At 43.3% G+C, this 25,712-nt stretch overlaps 1 protein-coding gene across 1 annotated transcript in view; it reads right to left on the bottom strand.

Moving 5' to 3' along the window:
* The window catches only part of LOC135558276 (mitochondrial adenyl nucleotide antiporter SLC25A24-like), a 32,157-nt gene extending 9,749 nt beyond the window's left edge, over window positions 1-22,408 (bottom strand). Inside the window, exons 1-7 of the mRNA XM_064991993.1 lie at window positions 22,177-22,408; window positions 19,448-19,664; window positions 14,837-15,020; window positions 14,503-14,655; window positions 12,608-12,715; window positions 11,515-11,682; window positions 11,063-11,213 (exon numbers count right to left, since the gene is read on the bottom strand). Coding sequence (XP_064848065.1) covers window positions 11,063-11,213; window positions 11,515-11,682; window positions 12,608-12,715; window positions 14,503-14,655; window positions 14,837-15,020; window positions 19,448-19,664; window positions 22,177-22,408 — 1,213 coding nt within the window. The remainder of the gene's footprint in view (window positions 1-11,062; window positions 11,214-11,514; window positions 11,683-12,607; window positions 12,716-14,502; window positions 14,656-14,836; window positions 15,021-19,447; window positions 19,665-22,176) is intronic.
* Between the last annotated feature and the right edge of the window lie 3,304 nt (window positions 22,409-25,712).

Below are 25,712 nucleotides of genomic sequence, written 5' to 3'. Positions count from 1 at the left end.
CAGGACATATCAGTAGCAGCCTACATATCAGGACATATCAGTAGCAGCCTACATATCAGGACATATCAGTAGCAGCCATATCAGGACATATCAGGACATACAGGACTGTCTGTAGCAGCCTACATATCAGGACATATCAGTAGCAGCCTACATATCAGGACATATCAGTAGCAGCCTACATATCAGGACATATCAGGACATACACTGTCTGTAGCAGCCTACATATCAGGACATATCAGTAGCAGCCTACATATCAGGACATATCTGTAGCAGCCTACATATCAGGACATATCAGTAGCAGCCTACATATCAGGACAGTAGCACATATCAGGACATATCAGTAGCAGCCTACATATCAGGACATACACTGTCTGTAGCAGCCTACATATCAGGACATACACTGTCTGTAGCAGCCTACATATCAGGACATATCAGTAGCAGCCTACATATCAGGACATATCAGTAGCAGCCTACATATCAGGACATATCAGTAGCAGCCTACATATCAGGACATATCAGTAGCAGCCTACATATCAGGACATATCAGTAGCAGCCTACATATCAGGACATATCAGTAGCAGCCTACATATCAGGACATATCAGTAGCAGCCTACATATCAGGACATATCAGTAGCAGCCTACATATCAGGACATATCAGTAGCAGCCTACATATCAGGACATATCAGTAGCAGCCTACATATCAGGACATATCAGTAGCAGCCTACATATCAGGACATATCAGTAGCAGCCTACATATCAGGACATATACTGTCAGTAGCAGCCTACATATCAGGACATAGCACTGTCTCAGTAGCAGCCTACATATCAGGACATATCAGTAGCAGCCTACATATCAGGACATATCAGTAGCAGCCTACATATCAGGACATATCAGTAGCAGCCTACATATCAGGACATATCAGTAGCAGCCTACATATCAGGACATATCAGTAGCAGCCTACATATCAGGACATATCAGTAGCAGCCTACATATCAGGACATATCAGTAGCAGCCTACATATCAGGACATATCAGTAGCAGCCTACATATCAGGACATATACTACATATGTCAGTAGCAGCCTACATATCAGGACATACACTGTCTGTAGCAGCCTACATATCAGGACAGTAAACATATCAGGACATATCTGTAGCAGCCTACATATCAGGACATATCAGTAGCAGCCTACATATCAGGACATATCAGGACATATCAGTAGCAGCCTACATATCAGGACATATCAGTAGCAGCCTACATATCAGGACATATCAGTAGCAGCCTACATATCAGGACATATCAGTAGCAGCCTACATATCAGGACATATCAGTAGCAGCCTACATATCAGGACATATAGCCTACATATCAGGACATATCAGTAGCAGCCTACATATCAGGACATACACTGTCTGTAGCAGCCTACATATCAGGACATATCAGTAGCAGCCTACATATCAGGACATATCAGTAGCAGCCTACATATCAGGACATATCAGTAGCAGCCTACATATCAGGACATATCAGTAGCAGCCTACATATCAGGACATATCAGTAGCAGCCTACATATCAGGACATATCAGTAGCAGCCTACATATCAGGACATATACTGTCAGTAGCAGCCTACATATCAGGACATAGCAGCCTACATCAGTAGCAGCCTACATATCAGGACATATCAGTAGCAGCCTACATATCAGGACATATCAGTAGCAGCCTACATATCAGGACATATCAGTAGCAGCCTACATACAGGACATATCAGTAGCAGCCTACATATCAGGACATATCAGTAGCAGCCTACATATCAGGACATATCAGTAGCAGCCTACATATCAGGACATATCAGTAGCAGCCTACATATCAGGACATATCAGTAGCAGCCTACATATCAGGACATATAGCACTGTCTGTAGCAGCCTACATATCAGGACATATCAGGACATATCACACTGTCTGTAGCAGCCTACATATCAGGACATACTGTCTGTAGCAGCCTACATATCAGGACATATCAGTAGCAGCCTACATATCAGGACATATACTGTCTGTAGCAGCCTACATATCAGGACAGTAGCAGCCTACATATCAGGACATATCAGTAGCAGCCTACATATCAGGACATATCAGTAGCAGCCTACATATCAGGACATATCAGGACATATCAGTAGCAGCCTACATATCAGGACATATCAGTAGCAGCCTACATATCAGGACATATCAGTAGCAGCCTACATATCAGGACATACATCAGTAGCAGCCTACATATCAGGACATATCAGTAGCAGCCTACATATCAGGACATATCAGTAGCAGCCTACATATCAGGACATACAGTAGCAGCCTACATATCAGGACATATCAGTAGCAGCCTACATATCAGGACATATCAGTAGCAGCCTACATATCAGGACATATCAGTAGCAGCCTACATATCAGGACATATCAGTAGCAGCCTACATATCAGGACATATCAGTAGCAGCCTACATATCAGGACATATCAGTAGCAGCCTACATATCAGGACATATCAGTAGCACTATCAGGACATATCTGTAGCAGCCTACATATCAGGACATATAGTAGCAGCCTACATATCAGGACATACAGTAGCAGGACATATCACTGTCTGTAGCAGCCTACATATCAGGACAGTAGCAGCCTACATATCAGGACATATCTGTAGCAGCCTACATATCAGGACATATCAGTAGCAGCCTACATATCAGGACATATACTGTCAGTAGCAGCCTACATATCAGGACATATCAGTAGCAGCCTACATATCAGGACATATCAGTAGCAGCCTACATATCAGGACATATCAGTAGCAGCCTACATATCAGGACATAGTAGCAGCCTACATATCAGGACATATCAGTAGCAGCCTACATATCAGGACATATCAGTAGCAGCCTACATATCAGGACATATCAGTAGCAGCCTACATATCAGGACATATCAGTAGCAGCCTACATATCAGGACATATCAGTAGCAGCCTACATATCAGGACATAGGACATACATATCAGGTAGCAGCCTACATATCAGGACATATCAGTAGCAGCCTACATATCAGGACATATACTGTCAGTAGCAGCCTACATATCAGGACATATCTGTAGCAGCCTACATATCAGGACATATCAGTAGCAGCCTACATATCAGGACATATCAGTAGCAGCCTACATATCAGGACATATCAGTAGCAGCCTACATATCAGGACATATCAGTAGCAGCCTACATATCAGGACTGTAGCAGCCTACATATCAGGACATAGCACTGTCTGTAGCAGCCTACATATCAGTAGGACATATCAGGACATATCAGTAGCAGCCTACATATCAGGACATATCAGTAGCAGCCTACATATCAGGACATATCAGTAGCAGCCTCATATCAGGACATATCAGTAGCAGCCTACATATCAGGACATATCAGTAGCAGCCTACATATCAGGACATATATCAGTAGCAGCCTACATATCAGGACATATCAGTAGCAGCCTACATATCAGGACATACACTGTATCAGTAGCAGCCTACATATCAGGACATATCAGTAGCAGCCTACATATCAGGACATATCAGTAGCAGCCTACATATCAGGACATATCAGTAGCAGCCTACATATCAGGACATATCAGTAGCAGCCTACATATCAGGACATATCAGTAGCAGCCTACATATCAGGACATATCAGTAGCAGCCTACATATCAGGACATATCAGTAGCAGCCTACATATCAGGACATATCAGTAGCAGCCTACATATCAGGACATATCAGTAGCAGCCTACATATCAGGACATATCAGGACATAGTCAGCAGCCTACATATCAGGACATATCAGTAGCAGCCTACATATCAGGACATATCAGTAGCAGCCTACATATCAGGACATACATACATATCAGGACATATCAGTAGCAGCCTACATATCAGGACATATCAGTAGCAGCCTACATATCAGGACATATCAGTAGCAGCCTACATATCAGGACATATCAGTAGCAGCCTACATATCAGGACATATCAGTAGCAGCCTACATATCAGGACATATCAGTAGCAGCCTACATATCAGGACATATCAGTAGCAGCCTACATATCAGGACATATCAGTAGCAGCCTACATATCAGGACATATCAGTAGCAGCCTACATATCAGGACATATCAGTAGCAGCCTACATATCAGGACATATCAGTAGCAGCCTACATATCAGGACATATCAGTAGCAGCCTACATATCAGGACATATCCATATCAGGACATATCAGGACATATCAGTAGCAGCCTACATATCAGGACATATCAGTAGCAGCCTACATATCAGGACATATCAGTAGCAGCCTACATATCAGGACATATACTGTCTGTAGCAGCCTACATATCAGGACATATCAGTAGCAGCCTACATATCAGGACATATCTGTAGCAGCCTACATATCAGGACATATCAGTAGCAGCCATATCAGGACATATCAGGACATATCAGGACATACTGTCTGTAGCAGCCTACATATCAGGACATATCAGTAGCAGCCTACATATCAGGACATATCAGTAGCAGCCTACATATCAGGACATACACTGTCTGTAGCAGCCATATCAGGACATATCAGGACATATCAGGACATGTCAGTAGCAGCCTACATATCAGGACATATCAGTAGCAGCCTACATATCAGGACATATCAGTAGCAGCCTACATATCAGGACATATCAGTAGCCTACATATCAGGACATATCAGTAGCAGCCTACATATCAGGACAGCAGACATATCAGGACATATCTGTAGCAGCCTACATATCAGGACATATCAGTACATATCAGGACATATCAGTAGCAGCCTACATATCAGGACATATCAGTAGCAGCCTACATATCAGGACATATCAGTAGCAGCCTACATATCAGGACATATCAGTAGCAGCCTACATATCAGGACATATCAGTAGCAGCCTACATATCAGGACATATCAGCAGCCTACATAGCAGCCTACATATCAGGACATATCAGTAGCAGCCTACATATCAGGACATATCAGTAGCAGCCTACATATCAGGACATATCAGTAGCAGCCTACATATCAGGACATATCAGTAGCAGCCTACATATCAGGACAGTAGCAGCCTACATATCACTGTCAGTAGCACTACATATCAGGACACTGTCTCAGTAGCAGCCTACATATCAGGACATATCAGTAGCAGCCTACATATCAGGACATATCAGTAGCAGCCTACATATCAGGACATATCAGTAGCAGCCTACATATCAGGACATATCAGTAGCAGCCTACATATCAGGACATATCAGTAGCAGCCTACATATCAGGACATATCAGTAGCAGCCTACATATCAGGACATATCAGTAGCAGCCTACATATCAGGACATATCAGTAGCAGCCTACATATCAGGACATATCAGTAGCAGCCTACATATCAGGACATATCAGTAGCAGCCTACATATCAGGACATATCAGTAGCAGCCTACATATCAGGACATATCAGTAGCAGCCTACATATGACATATCTGTAGCAGCCTACATATCAGGACATACACTGTCTGTAGCAGCCATATCAGGACATATCAGGACATAAGGACATGTCTGTAGCAGCCTACATATCAGGACATATCAGTAGCAGCCTACATATACATATCAGGACATATCAGGACATGTCTGTAGCAGCCTACATATCAGGACATATCAGTAGCAGCCTACATATCAGGACATATCAGTAGCAGCCTACATATCAGGACATATATCAGTAGCAGCCTACATATCAGGACATACACTGTCTGTAGCAGCCTACATATCTGTAGCAGCCTACATATCAGGACATATACTGTCAGTAGCAGCCTACATATCAGGACATATCAGTAGCAGCCTACATATCAGGACATATCAGTAGCAGCCTACATATCAGGACATATCAGTAGCAGCCAGCCTACATATCAGGACATACACTGTCTGTATATCAGGACATATCAGTAGCAGCCTACATATCAGGACATATCAGTAGCAGCCTACATATCAGGACATATAAGTAGCAGTCTACATATCAGGACATATCAGTAGCAGCCTATATATCAGGACATATCAGTAGCAGCCTACATATCAGGACATATCAGTAGCAGCCTACATATCAGGACATATCAGTAGCAGCCTACATATCAGGACATACACTGTCTGTAGCAGCCTACATATCAGGACATACACTGTCTGTAGCAGCCTACATATCAGGACATACTGTCTGTAGCAGCCTACATATCAGGTCTGTAGCAGCCTACATATCAGGACATAGCCACATATCAGGTCTGTAGCAGCCTACATATCAGGACATATCAGTAGCAGCCTACATATCAGGACATATCAGTAGCAGCCTACATATCAGGACATATCAGTAGCAGCCTACATATCAGGACATATCAGTAGCAGCCTACATATCAGGACATATCAGTAGCAGCCTACATATCAGGACATATCAGTAGCAGCCTACATATCAGGACATATCAGTAGCAGCCTACATATCAGGACATATCAGTAGCAGCCTACATATCAGGACATATCAGTAGCAGCCTACATATCAGGACATATCAGTAGCAGCCTACATATCAGGACATATACTGTCAGTAGCAGCCTACATATCAGGACATACACTGTCTGTAGCAGCCTACATATCAGGACATATCAGTAGCAGCCTACATATCAGGACATATCAGTAGCAGCCTACATATCAGGACATATCAGTAGCAGCCTACATATCAGGACATATCAGTAGCAGCCTACATATCAGGACATATCAGTAGCATCCTACATATCAGGACATATCAGTAGCAGCCTACATATCAGGACATATCAGTAGCAGCCTACATATCAGGACATATCAGTAGCAGCCTACATATCAGGACATATACTGTCTGTAGCAGCCTACATATCAGGACATACACTGTCTGTAGCAGCCTACATATCAGGACATAAACTGTCTGTAGCAGCCTACATATCAGGACATATCAGTAGCAGCCTACATATCAGGACATATACTGTCTGTAGCAGCCTACATATCAGGACATATCAGTAGCAGCCTACATATCAGGACATATCAGTAGCAGCCTACATATCAGGACATATCAGTAGCAGCCTACATATCAGGACATATCAGTAGCATACATATCAGGACATATCAGTAGCAGCCTACATATCAGGACATATCAGGACATATCAGGACATGTCTGTAGCAGCCTACATATCAGGACATATCAGTAGCAGCCTACATATCAGGACATATCAGTAGCAGCCTACATATCAGCCTACATATCAGGACATATCAGCAGCCTACATATCAGGACATATCAGTAGCAGCCTACATATCAGGACATATCAGTAGCAGCCTACATATCAGGACATATCAGTAGCAGCCCATATCAGGACATACATATCAGGACATATCAGTAGCAGCCTACATATCAGGACATAGCAGCCTACATATCAGGACATATCAGTAGCAGCCTACATATCAGGACATATCAGTAGCAGCCATATCAGGACATATCAGGCCTACATATCAGGACATATCAGTAGCAGCCCATATCAGGACATATCAGGACATATCAGTAGCAGCCTACATATCAGGACATATCAGTAGCAGCCTACATATCAGGACATATCAGTAGCAGCCTACATATCAGGACATATCAGTAGCAGCCTACATATCAGGACATATCAGTAGCAGCCTACATATCAGGACATATCAGTAGCAGCCTACATATCAGGACATATACATATCAGGTCAGTAGCAGCCTACATATCAGGACATATACTGTCTGTAGCAGCCACATATCAGGTCTGTAGCAGCCTACATATCAGGACATAAACTGTCTGTAGCAGCCTACATATCAGGACATATCAGTAGCAGCCTACATATCAGGACATATATACTGTCTGTAGCAGCCTACATATCAGGACATATCAGTAGCAGCCTACATATCAGACATATCAGTAGCCTACATATCAGGACATATCAGTAGCAGCCTACATATCAGGACATATCAGTAGCAGCCTACATATCAGGACATATACTGTCAGTAGCAGCCTACATATCAGGACATACATACTGTCTGTAGCAGCCTACATATCAGGACATATCAGTAGCAGCCATATCAGGACATATCAGGACATATCAGGACATATCAGCAGCCTACATATCAGGACATATCAGTAGCAGCCTACATATCAGGACATATCAGTAGCAGCCTACATATCAGGACATATCAGTAGCAGCCTACATATCAGGACATATCAGTAGCAGCCTACATATCAGGACATATCAGTAGCAGCCTACATATCAGGACATATCAGTAGCAGCCTACATATCAGGACATATACTGTCTGTAGCAGCCTACATATCAGGACATATACTGTCTGTAGCAGCCTACATATCAGGACATACACTGTCTGTAGCAGCCTACATATCAGGACATAAACTGTCTGTAGCAGCCTACATATCAGGACATATCAGTAGCAGCCTACATATCACGACATATACTGTCTGTAGCAGCCTACATATCAGGACATATCAGTAGCAGCCTACATATCAGGACATACACTGTCTGTAGCAGCCTACATATCAGGACATATACTGTCAGTAGCAGCCTACATATCAGGACATATCAGTAGCAGCCTACATATCGAGTTACATATCAGTAGCAGCCTACATATCAGGACATATCAGTAGCAGCCTATATATCAGGACATATCAGTAGCAGCCTACATATCAGGACATATCAGTAGCAGCCTACATATCAGGACATATCAGTAGCAGCCTACATATCAGGACATACACTGTCTGTAGCAGCCTACATATCAGGACATATCAGTAGCAGCCTACATATCAGGACATATCAGTAGCAGCCTACATATCAGGACATATCAGTAGCAGCCTACATATCAGGACATACACTGTCTGTAGCAGCCTACATATCAGGACATACACTGTCTGTAGCAGCCTACATATCAGGACATACACTGTCTGTAGCAGCCTACATATCAGGACATATCAGTAGCAGCCTACATATCAGGACATATCAGTAGCAGCCTACATATCAGGACATACACTGTCTGTAGCAGCCTACATATCAGGACATACACTGTCTGTAGCAGCCTACATATCAGGACATACACTGTCTGTAGCAGCCTACATATCAGGACATACACTGTCTGTAGCAGCCTACATATCAGGACATATACTGTCTGTAGCAGCCTACATATCAGGACATATCAGTAGCAGCCTACATATCAGGACATATAAGTAGCAGTCTACATATCAGGACATATCAGTAGCAGCCTACATATCAGGACATACACTGTCTGTAGCAGCCTACATATCAGGACATATCAGTAGCAGCCTACATATCAGGACATATCAGTAGCAGCCTACATATCAGGACATATCAGTAGCAGCCTACATATCAGGACATATCAGTAGCAGCCTACATATCAGGACATATCAGTAGCAGCCTACATATCAGGACATATCAGTAGCAGCCTACATATCAGGACATATCAGTAGCAGCCTACATATCAGGACATATCAGTAGCAGCCTACATATCAGGACATATACTGTCAGTAGCAGCCTACATATCAGGACATACACTGTCTGTAGCAGCCTACATATCAGGACATATCAGTAGCAGCCTACATATCAGGACATATCAGTAGCAGCCTACATATCAGGACATATCAGTAGCAGCCTACATATCAGGACATATCAGTAGCAGCCTACATATCAGGACATATCAGTAGCAGCCTACATATCAGGACATATCAGTAGCAGCCTACATATCAGGACATATCAGTAGCAGCCTACATATCAGGACATATCAGTAGCAGCCTACATATCAGGACATATCAGTAGCAGCCTACATATCAGGACATATCAGTAGCAGCCTACATATCAGGACATATCAGTAGCAGCCTACATATCAGGACATATCAGTAGCAGCCTACATATCAGGACATATACTGTCTGTAGCAGCCTACATATCAGGACATATCAGTAGCAGCCTACATATCGGGACATATCTGTAGCAGCCTACATATCAGGACATATCAGTAGCAGCCTACATATCAGGACATACACTGTCTGTAGCAGCCTACATATCAGGACATATCAGTAGCAGCCTACATATCAGGACATATCAGTAGCAGCCTACATATCAGGACATACACTGTCTGTAGCAGCCTACATATCAGGACATACACTGTCTGTAGCAGCCTACATATCAGGACATATCAGTAGCAGCCTACATATCAGGACATATCAGTAGCAGCCTACATATCAGGACATACACTGTCTGTAGCAGCCTACATATCAGGACATACACTGTCTGTAGCAGCCTACATATATCAGGACATATCAGTAGCAGCCTACATATCAGGACATATCAGTAGCAGCCTACATATCAGGACATATCAGTAGCAGCCTACATATCAGGACATATCAGTAGCAGCCTACATATCAGGACATATCTGTAGCAGTCTACATATCAGGACATATCAGTAGCAGCCTACATATCAGGACATATCAGTAGCAGCCTACATATCAGGACATATCAGTAGCAGCCTACATATCAGGACATATACTGTCTGTAGCAGCCTACATATCAGGACATATCAGTAGCAGCCTACATATCAGGACATATACTGTCAGTAGCAGCCTACATATCAGGACATATCAATAGCAGCCTACATATCAGGACATATCAGTAGCAGCCTACATATCAGGACATATCAGTAGCAGCCCACATATCAGGACATATCAGTAGCAGCCTACATATCAGGACATATCAGTAGCAGCCTACATATCAGGACATATCAGTAGCAGCCTACATATCAGGACATATCAGTAGCAGCCTACATATGAGGACATACACTGTCTGTAGCAACTGGTTCCATTCGTCAAAGATTTCTTTCTGTGCTGCTGGAGAGATGATTTGGAATGTTTTTCGGCTTCAATAAATAAAGAATATCTCATCTAGTTGCAGATGTATTTACTACCTTGTGCCTGCATGCGTGTGCGAAGCAGGGCGAGGGGGTAGCTGGCCAGCTGGCCACAGGTGCTGGAGATGGTGCCACAGCCCAACAGCACCAAGATGCCAGGGTTGGCTGTGTCTTTGGCATAGCGGGACAACCATGCATTCTTCAGGCTCTAGGGTGCACAAAGAGAGGGTGGGGTAAGGGAAGTATCATCATTTAGTATCATCATGTGACTGGCGCCAAAGAGAATCGGTGTTCAGACAGTGGTCACATTAATGTGGTCAGCCTTCTCTCATTTAGAATAACGAGACGTTCGATGAACACAATTCAGTGGATTCCATCTTGAGTCCTGAAAAACGTCCAACATTATGAAACTCTGTTTTCAGTAATACACGGCAGTGAACTGTAAATCATTGCAGTACTACAATGTGGAATGAGAAACAGCATTGACTCTATGATAGAAATCGTCAGACCTCGTAAACAGCTAGGTCGATGCCAGCATAGGGAATGATGCCGATCATGTTGGGAGTGTAGCCTTTATAGAAGGCTTTGATGCCCTCTTTCCTCAGAATCTTCTTGGCACAGTCAAACATTCCATTATACTGGCCAGTTTTCCCCAGAGTCAGTCTGGTCTTCATCACCTGAAGGAGAAAGAAGACAATGGAGAGATGATGCTCAGCTATATAGAAATAATAAGTACTGATAGTTTATGAGAGGTAGTGGAAATGCTGTCATAATGTGTGCTGATCCTACAAATTGCAATCTTTCAATGAGAAACTGATTAGAATTCGATCAGTTCAGGGTGTTTGCCAAATAATTACATTAAAATACACTACCGATCAAAAGTTTTACTCATTCAAGGGTTTTTCTTAACTGACTATTTTCTACATTGTAGATTAATAGTGAAGACATCAAAACTATTAAATAACATCATGTAGTAACCCAACAAAGTGTTCAACAAATCAAAGTATATTTTATATACCAGCCACCCTTTGCCTTGATGACAGATTTGCACACTGCATAATAATGACTGTATGAATGAAAATGCACAATGTAACCATGTCAACGTGTGTCAGATAGTGTTTTCAACTTTCATACTGTATGTTAAATGCACTGTGTGTGAGTTTCCCTAACCTTGCCAAAAACAAAGAGCTGTGAATGGATCAGTGGTTCACCAATCAGGGCCTTGATTGACTCGGCAACAGTAACAAGGTGTGACGTGTAATGAAAGAAAACGACCTTCTTTGGGACCATCAGGTGACGTCCTGACAACTGAGACACAGAAATGTTCCTGCAACGTTCCCATGAAACGTTTGTATGTTCGGTTACACTAACATTTAAGTTGAAACTTTTAAGTTCAAAATGTACCAGACAAATGTATTTTCAGGGACATATTTCTACCTGAGATAAAGTGTTTCTTATGTTAAATGAATTGTATACCACCTGCTAACGTGAATGCAGTTGACTGATTCATGTTGCTGTACTATGGGAATGCTACTTGATCAAATTAATTCCATGGATCTGACAGTGACAGAGACCCTCGGTAACAGTGGGTGGTCCTCTCACCTCCATGGGGTAGATGGATGACTGGGCGGTGGCTCCTGCCAGAGAGCCAGCCATGAACCTCTGGTGGGTCTGGACCTTCCCTCCCTCTGGTGTCAGCAGCTTCTTATACTGATGGGGGAGAGAGTTGAGATACACCACGAGGATAACACCACGAGGATAACACAGAGATACTATTAGAACCCCTCTCTCCCTCTGTAAACAACAGCCGTAGACTAGCAGTGAAAGGTAGATATGTACATAAAGTGACGAGGCAACAGGAAAAACAGTAACAGCAGCATATGTGATGAGTCAAAAGAGTGAGTGCAAAAAAGGCATGTGGATAGTCCAGGTTGGTTAACTATGTAGCAGTCTTGGGTGTAGAAACTGTTCAGGGTCCTGTTTGTTCCAGAATTGGTGCATCGGTGGCTGGAGTCTTTGAACATTTTAAGGTCCTTCCTCTGACACCACCTGGTATAGAGGTCCTTGATGGCAGTGAGCCTGGCCCCAGTGATATACTGGGCCGTACGCACTACCCTCTGCTGTTTCTTGTGGTTGGAGGCCGAGCAGTTACCATACCAGTCAGGATGCTCTCAATGGTGGCATTGTTGTGCCCTCTTCATGACTGTGTTGGAGTGTGTGTGTGTGTATGGACCATGATACTTCGTTAATGATGTGAACACAGAAGAGCTTGAAGCTCCCGACCTGCCCCACTACAGCCCCATCGATGTGGATGGGGGTGTGCTCGGCCCTCTGTTTCCTGTAGTCCACGATCAGCTCTTTTGTCTTGCTGACAGGTCTCTGACCTCCCTGTAGGCGTTGTCATCGTTGTCGGTGATCAGGCCTATCACCTTCGTGTCGTCTGCAAACTTAATTGTGGTGTTCGAGTGGTGCACAAACAGGGAGTACAGGAGGAGACTAAGCACACACCATTGAGGGGCCCCGTGTTGAGGATCAGCGTGGCGGATGTGTTGTTGCCTACCCTCACTACCAGGGCCGGCCCGTCAGGAAGTCAAGGACCCAGTTGCAGAGGGAGGTGTTTAATCCCAGGGTCCAGGGTTCATACAGACAATAACAAGTCAAATTCGAGGACTTTCCAAGTACTTTTTCAAGCACTAATATTTATTTTCAAGGAACATAAATTTCTAATAGTTAATATTATGCAATTGTTACTAATCACCACCAGATGGCAGTAAAGCGCCACAACCTCATGAAAATAAAATAAACATAATATTCATTACTACCTTACAAGTTCTACTCAATAATGCACTGTTTATTTACTACATACATGAGTGGTAAGTCAGTACTGATGATTTTGTAATTTGAGTAGTGATGAGCAGAGTTTTGGGACATGCCTACTGGAGAAGGGCGGGAGGGCTGTATGAGGAAAACAGCACATGAATGGCCACCAGAACAGCAGGACTACAGCTGCCGCTTGATAAAGTGGAATATCGCGGGCGCCCTGGGAATTTTAAAAATAGTTTGCAAAACCAATACATTGTTCTATAATTTTTCATAAACATATTTGATCATCTGTTCTCCCCTCATTTTAATTCAAGTACTTTCAAGTGTCAACTTGAGAAAATGTCTGATTTTCAAGGTATACCAGTACTTGAATTTCAGTGCCAAACTCAAGTACTTTAACCTACTCTTGAGGGTCCATAGTTTAGTGATGAGCTTGGAAGGCACTATGCTGTTGAACGCTGCGCTGTGGTCAATGAACAGAATTCTCACATACTGTAGGTGTTCATTTTCCCTGTCTGTCTTCCCCTTTCTGTCCCATTTCCTATTCCCGCCATCATTGTATTATTTACTTCCTGTTGTAAATGTCTCGCTGTAACTTCCTCTATAGGTCTCTCTCTCCCCCTGCTCGTCCCCCTCCGTCCATCAAACTAAAAACAGAAGAAACGGTGTCCAACCTGTTCGTAGGCCATGAATTTGATAGCAGTCTCAGGGGCTATTTTTAACACGTTGACCCCGTTCCCTCGCCATAATGAGGCCACGCCCCCTTCCTTAATCATCTGCTTGAATCCTCCCAGCAGGGTGACCCGGTTGGACTTGGAGGAGTGGACCTGAAACACAACCACAAGGGTTGGAGAATACACCATTTTGATGAAATGTTTGCATTCGTTGTACTGTAGTCTTTTTTCACAAGGTAGGATGTTAGGAATAAGGGTTGTGGTTAAATCATACCTGTAGTTATAAAGCATTATATTCCCGTCCTCTTTAGTAACAACCCTTCCAGTACTCAACCTGCATGAAGACCTTCACCCTGTCCAGGGGGGCGGTGCCTGTGCGAGAGACCACCCCAGCCATCGCCCCGGCAGCCAGCTGTTTCCACCAGCCACCAGAGGTCTTCTCCTCCTCTGTGAACTCATCAGGGATGGCAAAGCTCTCACCTATGTCCAGCACCTCGTGAGTGAAAGAAGAATGAAGTTATATTGTCCTTATGCCCATCAACCGCCACCAAGACTTTTGAACGTTTATCATAGCATTTTGCACTCAAGCATAGGATCATGATAATGCCCTGCCAGGTTGACCCTCTGGCTGGACAGTGACTCCTGACACAATCCTCGATAGGAAGACACATGTCTGAAGCACTGTGGCCAAGATGCTTGCTGGATTCATCATGCTGGCATCTTCCTGGTGGCCTGTTGCTCCACGACTGAACTCTGATTAACTAAAGTGCAAAAGTCTCTGTTTCTCTCATCATTGGCTCCATATCTGTTGAGCGAAGTGCCAGACACGCTTGTGTCCATCAAGCAAGCTGCTGCAGGGGTTGGATCGACGTTGGCTACCAGAGGATTCAGTATGCATGTGAAGCGCTCAAGCAAAGGTTGTGTAGCCTGTCCTGTTTCACTGCATTTTTTTACTTACGGAAAAGTGGTGATTCCTTTAAATAATTGTACCTTAGGGATTTTTTTTCCTTTACTTCTGCTGCACATAAGCCTTCCCAGCTATGTCTTAAAATTCCTGACACCTCTTTGTGAATGGACTTTTTCCCATTCATTAACACTGACTTACTTGCAGTTTCCTGCCTAAATTGCTTAAAAGTTGTTTCAGCTGACAAAACACACTGGAGTGTTCTTGACCTTGCTTGAATTATAGGCTGTTTATCTACTTCATCCACAAAATCATTACACTCAAGTGTTTACGTGCTTATCAATGGTCCTACATGTTTTTGATTGCCGTCTGTTTATCTCAGTCATCTTCAAAATAATTTGCTTTTTCAGTTCTGCCCACAAATTTTTTATGGGATTGAGGTCAGGGCTTTGTGATGGCCACTCCAATACCTTGGCTTTGTTGTCCTTAAGCCATTTTGCCACAACTTTGGAAGTTTGCTTGGGGTTTGCTTGGGGTCATTGTCCATTTGGAATACCCATTTGTGACCAAGCTTTAACTTCCTGACTGATGTCTTGAGATGTTGCTTCAATATATCCACATAATTTTCTTTCCTCATAATGCCATCTATTTTGTGAAGTGCACCAGTCCCTCCTGCAGTAAAGCACCCCCACAACATGATGCTACTACCCCCGTTCTTCACAGTTGGGATGGTGTTCTTCGGCTTGCAAGCCTCCCCTTTTTCCTCTAAACATAATGATGGTTATTACGGCCAAGCAGTTCTATTTTTGTTTCATCAGACCAGAGGACATTTCTCCAAAAAGTACGATCTTTGTCCCCATGTGCAGTTGCAAACTGTTGTCTGGCTTTTTTTATGGTGGTTTTGGAGCAGTGGCTTCTTCCTTGCTGTGCTACCTTTCAGGTTGTCGATATAGGACTTGTTTTACTGTGGATATAGATACTTTTGTATCTATATCTTCCAGCATCTTCACAGGGTCCTTTGTTGTTGTTCTGGGATTGATCTGCACTTTTCACACCAAAGTACGTTAATTTTTAAGAGACAGAACACGTCTCCTTCCTGAGCGGTGTGACGGCTGCGTTGTCCCATGGTATTTATACTTGCGTACTATTGTTTGTACAGATGAATGTGATACCTTCAGGCATTTGGAAATTGTTCCCAATGATGAACCAGACTTGTGGAGGCCTACAATATTTTTCTGAGGTCTTGGCTGATTTCTTTTCATTTCCCCATAATGTCAAGCAAAGAGCCACTGAGTTTGAAGGTAGGCCTTGAAATACATCCTTGAAATACATCCACAGGTACACCTCCAATTGACTCAAGTGATGTCAATTATCCTATCAGAAGCTTCTAAAGCCATTACATAATTTTCTGGAATTTTCCAAGCTGTTTAAAGGCACAGTCAACTTAGTGTATGTAAACTTCTGACCCACTGGAATTGTGATACAGTGAGTTATAAGTGAAATAATCTGTCTGTCTGTAAACAATTGTTGGAAATAAACAAAGTAGATGTCCTAATCGTCTTGCCAAAACTATAGTTTGTTAACAAGAAATGTGTGGAGTGGTTGAAAAACAAGTTTTAATGACTCCAACCTATGTGGATGTAAACTTCCGACTTCAACTGTAAGTGCTCTCTCTTCAAGCCAATATGTATCCCATGTAAAGTTTATTACAGTGTATTGCATTGGGGGCTATGGAGGGGGCAGAGTGAAAAGCTAGCAGCAGGCCGTGTGACACAGTCCTCCCCCAAAATCTAACCATATTTGGTTAGTAGAGACCCAACTGAGTATTTCCCACCCCAGTTGATATGAGACAGGTTTTTTCTCTACAAACCAATAAGTATCCCATATACAGTGTATTGCATTGCAGTGAATGGAGTGGGCGGAGTAATTACTCACCAGCACTGTGAATTAAACCCTTTGCCCAGCACAAGAGACCGATTTACATCATGACTCTATTTAGAGTAATTCCAATAACATATATTTGTATATTATTAAAAGTGTACTTTAAATATAGCCTACACATTGGCTTTCAACATACCAGTAAAATAAAGTTATCAATTTATTTGTTAAAAGGTGGTAGCAATGCTGTGTGAAAAAAAACTGGTACTGCACTAGATTACTAAATTCCCAATTTAGCGTATCTTTGCAGGGAGACTCTTATTTTGAAATAAAATGTAGTCGCGATCGTGCTACTAACATAACATCCTGCTGTTTGGAGCACGGTAATGTAGAAGACACGCAAAGGCTGAGGGTTGGCACACCGCTTTATGTAGTGAGAGCCCCTGGCTGTGCAGTGCAATAAGTAGGCTAATAACCTGTCAACGTTAATAACGTGTTTTATAACTAAGGTGGCCTTTACAATAGCTTGCACTGTGCAGGATGCGGTTACTTTGTTAGGGGTGTTGGCTTGGTGGTCTGGATTGAGCAGAGACCTTTTATTTTAAAACATGTAGGTGTCAAATTTCTAGCTGCCTTTCACGCTTTGAAAATATTGCTCACTCGGTGGCCTTTTATGCTTGGATCGCCTTAGATAGACGGAAGATGGAACCTCCAATGACAGAACATGGATTCACTGTAGTAGATATTCTGTAGGCTGTGAAATGGATAGGCTAATGAAGTATATATATTTTTTTGTCATTTTACGTCATTATTTACAATGACTTTACATTCTTCTTCCGGACTAATTGTACACTCTTTTCTGTGATTTGGACCCACAATCCACATAACCCTCAAATAGAATGGGCCAACAATAAAAATGTAAACAATTGAGCAAATGCATCATAGGTGTTTTGGTAATGATAAGGTAAGACAGTTGTACTAAACTCAGCAAGGTGTTATTCTTTAAAATCAAAGGACATGCACTACCGTTCAAAAATTTGGGGTCACTTTAAAAATTCCTTGTAAACTCAGCAAAAAAAGAAACGTCCTCTCACTGCCAACTGCGTTTATTTTCAGCAAACTTAACATGTGTAAATATTTGTATTAACATAACAAGATTCAACAAATGAGACATAAACTGAACAAGTTCCACAGACATGTGACGAACATTCCTTCGACGATAAAAGCGAATCCGACTATCACCCCTGGTGAGACAACCTTGACTCGTCATAGACAAGCACTTTTTGGCAGTCCTGTCTGGTCCAGCGACGGTGGGTTTTTGCCAATAGGCGACATTGTTGCCGGTGATGTCTGGTGAGCCCTCAGTCCAGCCGATTGTGGAGAGTCTGAGCACTGATGGAGGGATTGTGCATTCCTAATGTAACTCAGGCAGTTGTTCTTGCCATCCTGTACCTGTCCCGCAGGTGTGATGTTCGGATGTACCGATCCTGTGCAGGTGTTGTTACACGTGGTCTGCCACTGAGAGGATGATCAGCTGTCCGTTCTGTCTCCCTGTAGTGCTGTCTTAGGCGTCTCACAGTACAGACATTGAAATGTATTGCCCTGGCCACATCTGCAGTTTGCATGCCTAATGCACGTTCACACAGATGAGCAGGGACCCTAGGCATCTTTCTTTTGGTGTTTTTCAGAGTCAGTAGAAAGGCCTCTTCAGTGTCCTAAGTATTCATAACTGTGACCTTAATAGCCTACCGTCTGTAAGCTGTTAGTGTCTTAACGACCGTTCCACAGGTGCATGTTCATTAATTGTTTAGGGTTCATTGAACAAGCATGGGAAACAGTGTTTAAACCCTTTACAATGAAGATCTGTGAAGTTATTTGGATTTTTACTAATTATGTTTGAAAGACAGGGTCCTGAAAAAGGGATGTTTCTTTTTTTGCTGAGTTTATTATTATTGAGTAGAGCTTGTAAGGTGGTGATGAAAATTAAGGTTTTTATTTTTCATGAGGTTGTGGTGCTATACTGCCATCTGATGGTGACTAGAAACAATTGCATAATATTAACTATTAGAAATTGATGTTCCTTGAAAATAAATATTAGTGCTTGAAAAAGTACTTGGAAAGTCCTCAAATTTGACTTGTTATTGTCTGTATGAACCCTGGTACCTGGGATTAAACACCTCCCTCTGCAACTGGGTTCTGGACTTCCTGAGGGCCGGCCCTGGTGGTGAGGGTACTGCAATGACCTTCAACACGGGGCCCCTCAGAGGTGTGTGCTTAGTCCCCTCCTGTTCTCCCTGTTTGCGCATGACTCCAACGCCACAATTATGTTTGCAGACGACACGAAGGTGGTAGGCCTGATCACCGACAACGATGAGACAGCCTACAGGGAGGTCAGAGACCTGTCAGGAAGACAAAAGAGCTGATCGTGGACTACAGGAAACGGAGGGCCGAGCGCACCCCCATCCACATCGATGGGGCTGTAGTGGGGCAGGTCGGGAGCTTCAAGCTCTTCTGTGTCCACATGACTAACGAACTATCATGGTCCACAAACTCCAACACACACACTCCAACACAGTCATGAAGAGGGCACAACAATGATTCTTACCCCTCAGGAGGCTGAAATTATTTGGCATGGGCCCTCAGATCCTCAAAAAGTTCTATAGCTGCACCATCGAGAGCATCTTGACTGGCTACATCAGCGCTTGGTATGGCAACTGCTTGGCATCTGACGACAAGGCACTACAGAGGGTAGTGCATACGGCACAGTATATCACTGGGGCCAGGCTCACTGCCACCCAGGAGCTCTATACCAGGCGGTGTAGGAGGAAGGCCCTTAAAATGTTCAAAGACTTCAGACACCGATGCACCAAATCTGGAACCAAAAGGACTCTGAACAGCTTCGACACCCAAGCTATAAGACTGCTAAATAGTTAACCAATAGCTACCCGGACTATCAGCATGTATCCTTTTTGCACTCACTCTTTTGACTCACCACATATCCTTGGTTTTGAAAGAAAAGCACATTTTTTTTGTCCATTACAAATAACACCAAATTGATCAGAAATACAGTGTAGACCTTGTTAATGTTGTAAATGACAATTGTAGCTGGAAACGGCTGATTTTTAATGGAATATCTACATAGGTGAACAGAGGCCCGTTGTGTTAGCTAGTCCAAGTTAATCATTTTAAAAGGCTAGTTGATCATTAGAAAACCCTTTTGCAATCATGTTAGCACAGCTGAAAACTGTTGTTCTGATTAAAGAAGCAATACAACTGGCCTTTTTTCGACTAGTTGAGTATCTGGAGCATCAGCATTTGTGGATTCAATTACAGGCTCAAAAGGGCCAGAAACAAATACCTTTTTTCTGAAACTCATCAGTCTATTCTTGTTCTGAGAAATGAAGGCTATTCCATGTGAGAAATTGCCAAGAAACTGAAGATCTGGTACAATTCTGTGTACTATTTCCTTCACAGAACAGTGCAAACTGGTTGTAACCAGAATAGAAAGAGTGGGAGGCCCCGGTACACAACTGAGCAAGAGGACAAGTACATTAGAGCGTCTAGTTTGAGAAACAGATGCCTCACAAGTCCTCAACTTGCAGCTTCATTAAATAGTACCCCCAAAACACCAGTCTCAACGTCAACAGTAAAGAGGAGACTTCGAGATTCTGGCCTTCTCGGCAGAGTTGCAAAGAAAAAGCCATATCTCAGACTGGCCAATAAAAATAAAATAATACGATGGGCCAAAGAACACAGACACTGGACAGAGGAACTCTGCCTAGAAGGCCAGCATCCCGGAGTCATCTCTTCACTGCTGACGTTGAGACTGGACAGAGGAACTCTGCCTAGAAGGCCAGCATCCCTTTCAAATCAAATGTATTTATATAGCCATTCATACATCAGCTGATATCTCAAATTGCTATACAGAAACCCAGCCTAAAACCCCAAACAGCAAGCAATGCAGGTGTAGAAGCACGGTGGCTAGGAAAAACTCCCTAGAAAGGCCAAAACCTAGGAAGAAACCCAGAGAGGAACCAGGCTATGAGGGGTGGCCAGTCCTCTTCTGGCTGTGCTGGGTGGAGATTATAACAGAACATGGCCAAGATGTTCAAATGTTCATAAATGATCAGCATGGTCGAATAATAATAATCACAGGCAGAACAGTTGAAACTGGAGCAGCAGCACGGCCAGGTGGACTGGGGACAGCAAGGAGTCATCATGCCAGGTAGTCCTGAGGCATGGTCCTAGGGTTCAGGTCCTGCCAGAGAGAAAGAAAGAGAGAATTAGAGAGAGCATACTTAAATTCACACAGGACACCAAATAGGACAGGAGAAGTACTCCAAATATAACAAACTGACCCTTGCCCCCTGACACATAAACTACTGCAGCATAAATACTGGAGGCTGAGACAGGAGGGGTCAGGAGACACTGTGGCCCCATCCGATGATACCCCCGGACAGGGCCAAACAGGAAGGATATAACCCCACAGAGGGATATCTTCAACTACCAACTTACCATCATACAAGGCCGAGTATAGCCCACAAAGATCTCCGCCACGGCACAACCCAAGGGGGGTGCCAACCCAGACAGGAAGATCACATCAGTGACTCAACCCACTCAAGTGACACACGCCTCCTAGGGACGGCATGAAAGCGCACCAGTAAGCCAGTGACTCAGCCCCTGTAATAGGGGTAGAGGCAGAGAATCCCAGTGGAAAGATGGGAACCGGCCAGGCAGAGACAGCAAGGGCGGTTCGTTGCTCCAGAGCCTTTCCGTTCACCTTCACACTCCTGGGCCAGACTACACTCAATCATACAAAGACTCGATCAGGGACAGGTTGAAAATGTCAATGAAGACACTTGCCAGTTGGTCAGCGCATGCTCGGAGTACACGTCCTGGTAATCCGTCTGGCCCTGCGGCCTTGTGAATGTTGACCTGTTTAAAGGTCTTATTCACATCAGCTACACAGAGCGTGATCACACAGTTTTCTGGAACAGCTGACGCTTTCACGCATGCTTCAGTGTTGCTTGCCTCGAAGCAAGCATAGAAGTTATTTAGCTCGTCTGGTAGGCTCGTGTCACTAGGCAGCTCGCGGCTGTGCTTTTCTTTGTAGCCCTGCCACATCCGACGAGAGGTGTAGTACAATTCAATCTTAGTCCTGTATTGACGCTTTGCCTGTTTGATGGTTCGTTGGAGGGCATAGCAGGATTTCTAGAGTCCCGCTCCTTGAAAGTGGCAGCTCTACCCTTTAACTCAGTATGGATGTTACCTGTAATCCATGGCTTCTGGTTGGGGTATGTACGTACAGTCACTGTGCGACGTCATCAATGCTCTTATTGATGAAGCCAGTGACTGATGTGGTGTACTACTCAATGCCATCTGAAGAATACCGGAACATATTCCATTCTGTGCAAGGATAACAGTCCTGTAGCTTAGCATCTGCGTCATCTGACCACTTCCTTATTGAACGATTAACTGGTACTCCCTGCTTTAGTTTTTGCTTGTAAGCAGGAATCAGGAGGATAGAGTTATGGTCAGATTTGCCAAATGGAGGGCGAGGGAGAGCTTTGTACGCGTCTCTGTTTGTGGAGTAAAGGTGGTCTAGAGTTTTTTTCCTCTGGTTGCACATTTAACATGCTGGTGGAAATGAGGTAAAATGGATTTAAGTTTCCCTGCATTAAAGTCCCCGGCCACTAGGAGCACCGCCTCTGGATGAGCGTTTTCTTGTTTGCTTAAGGCCTTATACAGCTCAATGAGTGCCGTCTTCGTGCCGGCATTGGTTTGTGGTAAATAGAGAGCTACGAAAAATATAGATGAACACTCTTGGTAAATAGTGTTGACACGACTTCTGCCGAAGTCAATGCCTCTCCTTGTTAGGGCGGTGCTCGGCGGTCGACGTCACCGGTCTTCTAGCCGTCATTGATCCATTTTTAATTTTCCATTGGTTTTGTCTTCCTACACACCTGGTTTCAATCCCATTCATTACCTGTTGTGTATTTAACCCTCTGTTTCCCCTCATGTCTTTGTCAGAGATTGTTCGTTATTGTTTCGTGTTGTTTGTATTGGTGCGTGATGGGTCCTCGTACCCACTTTGTTTTGTTTATTTATTCATGGTTTTGGAGTTATGTTTTTTAAAAGATATTAAACTACTCCATTTTACTAAGTTCGATTCTCCTGCGCCTGACTTCCTTGCCACCTATACACACGCCTATGACAAGTGTAGTCTACAGCTTATCAAGAGATACTCTACCTCAGGTGAGCAAAACCTTGACAATTCCATAATATTAGATTTTGTGCACCAGATGTTAATTACAAATAGACACAGACTACCACCCCTTGTCTTACCGGAGGCAGCTGTTCTATCTTGCCGATGAGCAGAACTCAGCCAGCCCAGCTGTATGTTATCCATTTTGTTGTTCAGCCACGACTCGGTGAAACACAAGATACTACAGTTTTTAATGTGCCATTGGTATGATAGTCTTGGTTAATAAGACTGATGGTAGAGGGGGATTACTCACTCGCAGTCAGATCCTTACAAGGCACCCTGACCTACATCCCCGATATCTCTGTTTCTCTTCCTCATGCGAATGACAGGGATTTTTTAAAATATACCTTTATTGAACTAGGTAAGTCAGTTAAGAACACATTCTTAATTTCAATGACGGCCTAGGAACGGTGGGTTAACTGCCTGTTCAGGGGCAGAACGACAGATGTTTACCTTGTCAGCTCGGGGGATTCAATCTTGCAACCTTACAGTTAACTAGTCCAACGCAATAACGACCTGCCTCTCTCTCGTAGCACTCCACAAGGAGACTGCCTGTTACGCGAATGCAGTAAGCCAAGGTAAGTTGCTAGCTAGCATTAAACTTATCTTATAAAAAACAATCAATCATAATCACTAGTTAACTACACATGGTTGATGATATTATTAGATATTATCTAGCGTTTCCTGCGTTGCATATAATCTGACTGAGCATACATGTATCTGACTGAGCGGTGGTAGGCGGAAGCAGGCGCGTAAACATTAATTCAAACAGCACATTCGTGCATTTTGCCAGCAGCTCTTTGTTGTGCGTCAAGCATTGCGCTGTTTATGACTTCAAGCCCATCAACTCCCAAGATGAGGCTGGTGTAACCGAAGTGAAATGGCTAGCTAGTTAGTGCGCGCTAACTAGAGGGACGGAAGCTATACTGTTTCACTGGCAATACTAAAGTGCCTATAAGAACATCCAATAGTCAAAGGTTAATGAAATACAAATGGTATAGAGGGAAATAGTCATATAATTCCCATAATAACTATAACCTAAAACTTCTTACCTGGGAATATTTAAGACTCATGTAAAAAGGAACCACCAGCTTTCATAGTGTAATGACACAGCAGGGAGCAGGTCTCGAACCCTCGACCTTCTAGCCTGAGGTCTGGCGTGCTATCGACTCTGCCGCAAAAGCATGCTCGTGCGGCAGAGTCGATTTCCGCACTTATAAACCCAGGGTCGTTACAATATGTTCTCATGTTCTGAGCAAGAAACTGAAACGTTAGCTTTCTTACATAGCACATATTGCACTTTTACTTTCTTCTCCAACACTTTGTTTTTGCATTGTTTAAACCAAATTGAACATGTTTCATTATTTACTTGAGGCTAAATTTATTTTATTGATGTATTATATTAAGTTAAAGTAAGTGTTCATTCAGTATTGTTGTCATTGTCATTATTACAAAAAAAGAAAATGGGCCGATTAAACGGTATCGGCTTTTTTGGTCCTCCAATAATCGGTATCGGTGTTGAAAAATCATAATCGGTCGACCTCTAGTTTGTAGAACATCATAAATTCTTCTTCTTTTTCTTTTTCTTTTTCTTCTTCGGTGGGGTTTATCGGTGGCAACATCAAACTTTATGGTGCATTACCGCCACCTACTGTACTGGAGTGTTGACCAGAGACAGGGAGAATCTAAATCCTTCCTGCCAGCCATGTTGCTCTTAAAAAAAAGATAACAAAATATTTGAGACTATATCTAATGACTTTCTACTCAATATACTCTTTAAAAAACGAATTTCCTGTATCCCTTTCTCCCTCATTATAGATCTCAGGCTCTCTTTCCCTCTGATACTGCCCCCACTAACACTGTTCTCACCCAGTTATTCATACCATTCATATCCACCCGAGCCATCACCTGCTCACTCAGCTCCTGAAACTGATCCCACTTTGCCCTTCCAAACACCCACCTGTCTACTCCATCCACTGACACTTCCTCCTCCCCCCAGCCTACTGTGCATACTATACCTCCCACTCACAGATTCCTGCCATTGCACTAGATACCAGAGTGAGGACCAAGGCAGACTCTTTCCCTGTGGCCACATCAAACCTGGTCCCTCTGCCATCATTCTGGCACACCAGATCTTTAATTTTTATCAGATTTTCCATCAGT

The sequence above is a fragment of the Oncorhynchus masou genome, chromosome 17 (genome assembly GCF_036934945.1).
Source record: "Oncorhynchus masou masou isolate Uvic2021 chromosome 17, UVic_Omas_1.1, whole genome shotgun sequence".
Lineage (NCBI taxonomy): Eukaryota > Metazoa > Chordata > Actinopteri > Salmoniformes > Salmonidae > Oncorhynchus > Oncorhynchus masou.
The sequence above is the reverse complement of the archived record's forward strand: the minus strand, read 5'-3'. Positions and strand labels throughout refer to the sequence as shown.